General features: G+C 44.3%; 2 protein-coding genes across 2 annotated transcripts in view; both read left to right on the top strand.

Annotated features, from left to right (window-relative positions):
- Positions 1 to 1,211: 1,211 nt before the first annotated feature.
- LOC107181380 (zinc finger protein 239-like) lies at positions 1,212 to 3,704 on the top strand. The gene is made up of 3 exons (XM_015569908.1): positions 1,212 to 1,264; positions 1,720 to 2,277; positions 2,446 to 3,704. Exons 1-3 carry the CDS (start codon positions 1,212 to 1,214, stop codon positions 2,888 to 2,890), a joined length of 1,056 nt encoding a protein of 351 aa, XP_015425394.1. The 3' UTR covers positions 2,891 to 3,704.
- A 2,253-nt stretch (positions 3,705 to 5,957) lies between these two features.
- LOC102766570 (zinc finger protein 211-like) overlaps positions 5,958 to 9,428 on the top strand; it is a 20,520-nt gene continuing 17,049 nt past the window's right edge. The window contains 1 exon segment of the mRNA XM_015569907.1: positions 5,958 to 6,038. Coding sequence (XP_015425393.1) covers positions 5,958 to 6,038 — 81 coding nt within the window.

Genomic DNA, 9,428 nt, shown 5'->3' with positions numbered 1-9,428 from the left:
CCCAATCGGCCCTGCTCTGAGCCCGACCAGGGGCTGCACCTAGGGATTGGGCCTGCCCTCTGCCACCCGGGAGCAGGCCTAAGCCAGCAGGTCGTTATCTCCCGAGGGGTCCCAGACTGCGAGAGGGCACAGGCCGGACTGAGGGACTCCCCCTTCCCCCGAGTGCACAAATTTTTGTGCACCGGGTCTCTAGTTTCTTTTATAATTCATGCCAACAAACTGAGTCCTTTCATGTGTTGTGGGGAATTCACAGATGTTACATGGACTTTTGTGGTTTTTTTAAAACAAAATTTTTTCAGCGATTTGTATAGGAAAGGCCACCAGCGTCAGTGGCTGATAGACGTAACGCCAATCCTTGTTTTTGGCTGTAACCATCTTCAAATATATTTGCTCAACCACTTTTCTCAATCATCCTTTCTATGCAGTTCTCCCATTTTTTCTCTTCTGCATTGCTGTTTGTCTTTATTGGGTGCTAATTACCATCTGCTATGTTTTCTTTGTTCACGGATAGCTCTCTACTTGTACTCTTGTACTGGGAGGGAGATGAATTCTTCTGCCATATTCCTGGTGTCACTCACATAGTTTTTTTGTTTGTTTGTTTTTGTTTTTTACTGTGGTTACTTTTGTGCTTTGTTATACACAGTGCTGGCCATCCAGCTCTTTAGGTTTTCTTTTAGGATTTTTATCATCTGTTTCCCATGTAATGGCTCAACTGGGATTTCAAGGGGAAGAATCCTTTGTGCATCACAGGAGAAACATGACTCCACCCATCGCAGGGAGAGAACCCCGTGGCAGTCTTGCCAGGGTGAAGGGGCTGTTGGAGAGGAGTTGATGCCAGGGTTTTGTTAAGTCATAACTAGGAACCAATTTTGTTCATCAGTATTTTGTTACCATTGCCAGTTCCCCACTTCATTCTATTTGTTCTTTCTTATTGTTGACACTTTGCCAACTAACTACTCAGTTTCAATATTTATCATTTCTACTCAGTTTCCCAGCACGTGGATAATCTTCCCCTCTCTCAATGATGCACCTCCACCATTTACCCCACAGGTCTCTCTTTACTACTTACTAACCTTGGTCCCTGCCTGCAGAGCCTTGGAGTGTGCATGTGCCCTTATATTGACCTTGAACATCATGTGCTTTAATACTGTGGGGTTTTTTTATGGGATTGGGCACATTCAAGTTATTCTACATAAACTCACATCACCAGCATGAAATCTCCCACAGAAGACATTGTGAAGAAACAGCTAGTGGCCCAGCCAGTGTAGCTTAATTGTTGAGCGTCGACCTATGAACCAGGAGGTCACAATTTCATTCCTGGTCAGGGCACATGCCGGGGTCGCAAAATCAATCCCCAGTAGGGGGCGTGCAGCTGATTGTTGATTTTTCTCTCACCATTGATGTTCCTCTCTCTCTCTCTCTCCCCCTTCCTATCTGAAAGCAATATACTATAAAAAAAGAAGAAACAATTAGTGGACCCTGCCTCTCTTCTAGTGTATCTTGCCCCTGTTCTTAGTGTCCTATCATATGCTCATGTCCCTCCCTTGGTGAGGTCTCCACCATTGGTTGACCTTTGGGGTCAAGTAATATATAACTGCCTTTCCCTCAGAGTCTCACTTGTCTTGAAAATCATCCCATAAAATCATGTCTAGTCATGACAGATAAACATTTGTGGTGAAGACATTCGGTTTTCATACGGTCAACATGTACCTACACCAGGAAAGAATATAAGAGAGCGATTGGCCGCAAGCACACATTTGTTCAAAACAAAAGTGCTTTTACTAGAAGACAGCGTTTAGTGTGCCATGAATGTGGAAAGTATTTTACCAGATTGTCTAGTTTTTTTTATCATCAGAGACTTCACACTGGAGAAAAGCCCTTTAAGTGCAGTGAATGTGGGAAATCTTATACCGGTAGCACTGGTCTCCTTTATCATCAGAGAATTCACACTGGAGAAAGGCCCTATGAGTGCAGTGAATGTGGGAAATCTTTTAGCAGGATCGATTCCCTTCGTATTCATCTGAGAATTCACAGTGGTGAAAGGCCTTATAAGTGCCATGATTGTGGGAAATCTTTTACCACTAGCACTGGCATTCGTCATCATCAGAGATTTCACACTGGAGAAAAGCCGTATAAGTGCAGTGAATGTGGGAAATCTTTTACCAGTAGCACTAGCCTTTGTTATCATCAGAGACTTCACAGAGGAGAAAGGCCTTATGAGTGCAGTGAATGTGGGAAATCTTTTACCTGTAATAGTAGCCTCCGTTATCATCAGAGGTTTCACACAGGAGAGAGGCCTTATCAGTGCAGTGAATGTGGGAAAACTTTTACCATGATTAGATGCCTTCGTCGTCATCAGATAATTCACACAGGAGAAAGGCCTTATGAGTGCAGCAAATGTGGAAAATCTTTTACCATGATCCATTATCTTCGTCGCCATCACAGTGTTCACACTGGAGAAAGGCCTTATGAGTGCAGTGAATGTGGCAAATCCTTTACCACCATTTATAGCCTTCGTAATCATCGGAGATTTCATACAGGAGAAAAGCCTTATGAGTGCAGTGAATGTGGAGAATCGTTTTCCATGCTCTATTCCCTTCGTAGTCACCAGAGAGTTCACACTAGAGAAAGGCCTTATGAGTGCAGTGAATGTGGGAAATCTTTTATCAGTAGCAGTGGCCTCCGTTATCATCAGAGACTTCACACTGGAGAAAGGCCTTATGAGTGCAGTGAATGTGGGAAATCTTTTACCAAGAACCAATCCCTTCTTTATCATCAGAGAATTCACACTAGACAAGGCCCTTATGATTGCAGTGAATGTGGAAAAACTTTTACCGGTATCCTAAGCCTTCGTAGTCACCAGAGAGTTCACACTAGAGAAAGGACTTAGGAGTGTAGTTAATGTGGCAAATTTTGTACCCAAAATTCTAACCTTATTTTGCACATAAGGCTTCACATGGGAAGAAGGTTGTATATGCATAGGAAATGTACAATTTTTAAGGTCAGTCTTAACAATACTATAAGGAAACTATTTGCCTGACTTGAATCTCATACATTCTAATGTCAAAAGTAGGGAGATTCCCTATAAACTTATCTGAAAATCATGTGTGTGTATGTTGCCCTTTCTAATTTACACAGGTGTCCTGCCAGATCTATGTCCCTGAATGTGTCTGTTGCTGAAGCAATGTCACTTGTACCACCTATACCAGTGGTTCTCAACCTGTGGGTCGCGACCCCTTTGGGGGTCGAACGACCCTTTCACAGGGGTCGCCTAAGACCATCGGAAAATACATATGTCTTAGGAACCGAGACACCGTTCCTCTATCCGTCTCCAGGCGGGTCTACCCACATGCAGATATGCCCACATACGAGTACCCGGCGTATTAAAGGGTCGCGGCATTAGGAAGGTTGAGAACCGCTGACCTATACGGTGTCCTCAGATGGCATCAGTCACCATCCTCATTGGCGCAGGGAAGCTAACTCTGTTCTCTGATTTGTTGGAGACTAGGACCAGCCTTTTCTTAGATGTGTATTTGCTACTCCTGTATCCGTAGTAAAATGTCTGGTTAATTGTCCTGCCTAATCTGGTATGAATTTTGGCAATTTTCTTTAACAGAAGGGAAGCGGGACAACGAAGATGGATGTTGGAATTTCACTCATTTTGTGCCATTTTTGCTTTATGAAATAAATGTTTCTTTCCTGTATCGGATTAATATACTTTAATTTCTTAATGCTATACACCACGCAATGAACACTACTTCTAACCCGCACTACTGACATTCTCCATCACTTTCAGAAGACCAGTCACCTGATAAGGCCACAAGCCCTTGCTTGGTAGTGTTCTCCCATTTGCCTAGTTTCCGCTCATGGGTGTTCTTGGGTTGGAACATGTGTCTAAGGAGGGCAGATGCTTTGGAGCCCCAAAGCCAGTGCAGAGGGAAATAGGAGGGCAGTGATCAAACTCCCCGTGCCCTGGCTCAGGCATCCTGGATTTGAACTTCAGATTCTCAAATATCCCTGGACTCCCAGAGAAACGACGCCTCTCTCTGGTCTGGGTTTCTGGTTTCTCCTGGGTAAAATAAGCATAAGGTGTGTTTCCACCCCTGAGCTCTTGGAGGTGAAGAGCTAAGTTTTATTTTTGCAGCCTGTGTTGACTTGAGCAACTCATCCCTCTGCCTGCGCAGACATTCCCAGGCCAGGCACCCCTCACTTCCACAATGCCCACAAGCACCTTTGTATGTTAGAGAAAGAAAAGTGGCTTTTAAGAATCTAATGTCCCGCCCTAGCTGGTTTGGCTCAGTGGATAGAGCATCAGCCTGTGGCCTGAAGGGTCCCAGGTTCAATTCCAGTCATGGGCACATGCCCAGGTTGTGGGCTCAATCCCCAGTAGGGGGCAAGCAGGAGGCAGCCGATCAATGATTCTCTCTCACATAGATGTTTCTCTGCTTCTCTCTCTCTCTCTCTCTCTCTCTCTCTCTCTCTCTCTCTCTCTTCTTTTCCTTTGCTAATAAATAAAAAGATATTTTTAAAAAGAGTAAGTATATTTTGAGGAGTAGTTACTGTAAAATATTATATAATAAAATGTGGCATAGGAATTGTGAGTTTTGCTGGATTTTAACGATTATTTTCTCCAGCATTAGCAGCCCTTACTGGAGCAGGTACAGTCTGAGGACCAGGGTGGCTCAGCTGCAGCTCCTGTTTCCATGGTTGCATTTATACATTTCCTCCCGTTCCCTTTACATCTTAGAGCACTTAACCTTGGCTTCCCTCCCTGTGTTCGGGGCAACACCATTATTTGTCACCTTTAGCAGTTTCTTCAATGGAACCTTCTCTGAGACTTAGCAAGGATTTGACTGCCGCCCCTTTGATCCCAGATTGGAGTTTAACCCTCAGGAGACCTCAGTCATGTGGGCTGGGTCTCTGCACCATCACCCACATTTGGGGTGTCTGGCTGTGATCCCATCCACTGTGATGAATTTCATGCCTCAGACTTTGCAAGTGCTGTTTATAATGGCATTGACATTCACTCTTTAGGAGAGAGGACAGTGGGACATGAATTCTGGGACCAAATTTATGGAAGTGATGCTGAAGATCTACAGGATCCTGGTCTCATTGTTGAGTGCTCAGCTCTCTTCCATGCAGGGAATGCACTGCTCAGGTGATTCTGTCCTCTATTCCTACTGGCTCTATGAGACAATGGTAGTCACCCTGTTTTTCCTGCAGCCCTGATAGTGTTCTGGATCCATGGCTTGCCAATCTCCTGTGTCTGTACTATGGATTTTTGGGGTGGGAACATAGTCCTGAACACAAACTTTCACCACAGTGCACAGCACACTGGGATCCTACTCCAGTATCTAGTAATGGAAAGAGAAAAGTACACTTTTTAGGATATAATCCTATATAATAAAACCCTAATATGCAAATAGAATGAACGGTGGAATGACCAGTCGCTATGACATACACTGACCACCAGCGGGCAGATGCTCAGTGTAGGAGCTGCCCCCAACCCACAGGCCTTGCCCAGCAGCAGGGGGGGGGGGGGGGGGGGGGCGGGCGAGCAGGTGACGCCAGGCCCCCAGCCAAGGCAGATACCAGTGGGGGCCTCCCGATAGCCCTGCTGGTCACCTAACAGATTGGCCCTGATTGCCAGCCAGGCCTAGGGACCCTACCCATGCATGAATTTTGTGCACCGGGCCTCTAGTCTATATATAAGGAAAATCAAATGTAGGTCATTTTAAAGAGATTAATAACCATTGTCATAGCCAAGGTCTCCCTAAGTACAAACTAAGTGTCAGGACAGTTGCAGGCACTATTTAAACTTCACTCATTGAATATCCACATTATTCTTTAGCTTTGAGATTATCTTGCTAATCTATCTATCTATCTATATAAAAGCCTAATATGCTAAGTGTCCGACCAAGCTGTCTACCAATTGGTGGACTACTTGACCATTCGCTATGGTGGACACTGACCAGCAGCGGGCAGAAGCTTCAACCAGTCAGTTAGCTTGCTGCTGGGATCTTTTGGATCGTGACTGGGTGAGACGGGGCAGGACACTCCCTGGAGCCCTCCCGTAGTCCCTCCGCTGCCGGCCAACTCCTGTGGGGACTGGGCGAGATGGCCCCGATTTCCAGCCAGGAGAAGGGACCCCACCTGTGCACGAATTAGTGCATTGGACTTCTAGTTTTGCTATAATTGTCTGATTATCTCACTTTTTGCATTTTTATTAGCATTTTGTTGTTCTTTTTTAAAAATATATTTTATTGATGTCTTACAGAGAGGAAGGGAGAGAGACAGAGAGTCAGACACATCGATGAGAGAGGACCATCAATCAGCTGCCTCCTGCACATCTCCTACTGGGGATGTGCCCGCAACCCAGGCACATGCCCTCAACCGGAATCAAACCCAGGACCTTTCAGTCCGCAGGCCGACGCTCTATCCACTGAGCCAAACCAGTCGGGGCTATTAGCATGTTTTTTAAGAGGGCCTTGCTTTCACTAAATCCAGCAGGGAGATTTAACACCCTCCTTCGTCACAAACATGTCAGTAAAATACTCCTACAGTTTTCATTTGTAACTCATGTTATGAAAAGCTAAAACATTCCTTTAGTTTTTTAATATATTTATTGATTTCAGAGAAGAAGGGAGGAGAGAGAAAGAGAAACATCAATGATGAGAGAGAATCATTGTTCAGCTGCCTCCTGCACACCCCCCACTGGGGATCGAGCCTGCAACCCAGGCATTGCCCTTGACCGGAATCGAACCTGGGACCCTTCAGTCCGAAGGCTGATGCTCTAACCACTGACCCAAGCCGGCTAGGGCTCATTTAGTTTTTTAATCTTATCACTGCTATATACTTTGTTTTAGTCTATCATGAGGACAGAATGGAGTCTGATCTGAAGACTCTAGTGGGGAAGAATGCAGTACTAAGTTCCTTTACGTGGTTGTTGAAAGAATTCATTTCCTCAAGGGCTGATCAAATGAGATCCTCTGCTGAAGTTGACCACTCTTAGTTTCTTGCCATGTGAGCCTCCCTAAAACACAACCTTATTTCATCAGTCATCAAAGAGCAGATTCTCATAGCAAGGTTGGTGTATGAATAGCCTAATTGTAAAAGTGGCATCTCATCTTTTGCTGTATTCCTTTTTTTATAATTAGAAACAATTTATCAGTCCAGCTCATGCTCAAGGGAAGGGTACTGCACAGGGGTGTGAGAAGCTAGTGTGTAATTAGGAATTTGCCTGACTTTTGTCTCTCATTCCTGGGAAGTTATGTCTAAACTAGAGGCCCAGTGCACAAAATTCATGCCCTTGGGGGATGTCCGACTGACAGCTTAGGCCTGCTTTCCCTGGGGAGCGGGCAGTCGGACATCCTCAGCACTGTGGAGGCAGAAGAGGCTCCTGGCACTGCCGCTGTGCTGGCCAGCCGTGAGCCTGGCTTCTGGCTGAGTGGCGCTCTCCCTGTGGGAGCGCACTGACCACCAGGGGGCAACTCCTGTGTTGAACATCTGCCCCCTGTTGGTCAGTGTGCATCATAGTGACCGGTTGTTCCGCTGTTTGGTTGATTTGCATATTAGCCTTTTATTATATAAAATCTTTGGAATTACTTGTATGATAGGAGTTATTCATTCTGGGGCACTAGGACCACACTTTGTAGTTTATGCTAATGAGCTGACTCAGGATAGAGGTGGTCAATGCCAGATACCAACCAGGTGATCTGAGGGGTTGTAGCTTTGAGCCATTTTATATCAGTGTTACTTTTAGGAAGATTAAGGCACCTTTTATTATATAGAATCTTTGGAATTACATGTATGGTAGGAGTTATTCATTCTGGGGCACTGCGACCACACTTTGTAGTTTATGCTAATGAGCTGACTCAGGATAGAGGTGGTCAATGCCAGATACCAACCAGGTGATTTGAGGGGTTGTAGCTTTGAGCCATTTGATATCAGTGTAACTTTTAGGAAGATTAAGGACCTGGAGATTGAGTCCAGCCACGAGGTCCATAATTCAATAAACCGTGCATTTATCATGAAGTCTCAATAACAGCTCTGGATGCCAAAGTGTAGGCGAGCCTCCTGATTGGCAGTACTCTTGAGCACTGTCACATGGTGGCTGGGAGGAGCTAATGCTCCATGAAAGAGTCTCATGTTCAATTAGCAAACAGCCTTCCTGTCTGGCCTTTTTGGAACAAAAATAAGAACTTCGAAGATATGATTTCATTTTTTTTCTGACTTCTGTTGTTTCTGTTGTACTGGATACTTTTACAGCTTTTCTTTGCATTTTGTGTATTATGGTTTCAGTCTGATATGTCTAGGTATACACTTTTAGCTCAGAATTTGTTGGGATTTCTGAATCTGAGGTGTTGAATTTTTTAAAAATATATTTTTATTGATTTTTACAGAACAGAAGGGAGAGGGATAGAGAGATAGAAACTTTGATGATAGAGAAACATCGATGGCCTGCCTCCTGCATGCCCCCTCCTGGGGATGGAGCCTGAAACCCTGTTATGTGCCCTGGCCCAGAATTGAACTGTTACCGCCTGGTTTGTGGGCTGATACTCAATCACTGCTTGTTGAACGTTTAATCAGTACTGAAATTTTTCATCTTTTAGATGTTTGAATATTGCTTCTCCATTACTGTTTTCTCTTTCAAAAACTATGAGTAGGCATAACATTAGATCTTTTGATGTTATATTTATTAACATCTTCCTTACATTTTCCTCCTCTTCTCTCTCTGCTACATTTCTGTAATTTTTTCAGTTTTATAATCCAGTTCACTACATTGTATGGCATATACTGTTCAGATGTTTATTTATATGTGTATTTGTATATGTTTATTTATTACAAGGTTACCCCCCCAAATCTTCTTAATCACATATAATCTTTTTTGCTTTACACATATCTTGTATAGTTTCTGTTATTTTTTACACTGATTAAAAAACTTGTCTTTTATGAGCTCACTTATGTGTGGAATCTAATAAACTGACGAACAAACTAGAACCAGTAGCATGGACATATGGAACAAAGTGAACAATGTCAAGGGGAGGGAGATGGTGAAGAATGGATGAAAGAAGGTGAAGAGATTAGCCAAAGAACATATATGTGTAGCTTATCGACACCGACAACTGTGTGGTGAAGCCTGAGGAGGGTGTGGTAGGAACTGGGTAGAGGTGGGCAAAGGGTGGGGATGAAAAGGGGATATCTGTAATAGTGTTAACAAATATGCACACACATATGCATACATATGGTTAGAATACAATTATATATATACACTAGAGGCCCGGTGCACAAAAATTTGTGCACTCCGGGGGTCCCTCAGCCCGGCCTATGCCCTCTCGCAGTCTGGGACCCCTCAAAGGATGTACACCTGCTGGCTTAGGCCTGCTCCCTGGGCAGTCAGACATCCTTCAGCCACACAGAATCCCCTG

The sequence above is a fragment of the Myotis davidii genome, unplaced genomic scaffold (genome assembly GCF_000327345.1).
Source record: "Myotis davidii unplaced genomic scaffold, ASM32734v1 scaffold1786, whole genome shotgun sequence".
Classification (NCBI taxonomy): Eukaryota; Metazoa; Chordata; class Mammalia; order Chiroptera; family Vespertilionidae; genus Myotis; species Myotis davidii.
Note: the sequence above shows the minus strand (reverse complement) of the source record. Positions and strands in the feature narration are given on the sequence as shown.

Excerpts from the sequence above, each read along its gene's own strand:
- LOC107181380 (XM_015569908.1), top strand. The coding sequence starts at position 1,212 with ATGAAATCTCCCACAGAAGACATTGTGAAGAAACAGCTAGTGGCCCAG. Across the intron at positions 1,265-1,719 it reads CAGCTAGTGGCCCAGCCAGT|GAAAGAATATAAGAGAGCGA; the intron begins GTAGCTTAATTG and ends TACCTACACCAG. Across the intron at positions 2,278-2,445 it reads AGCCTCCGTTATCATCAGAG|TGTTCACACTGGAGAAAGGC; the intron begins GTTTCACACAGG and ends TCGCCATCACAG.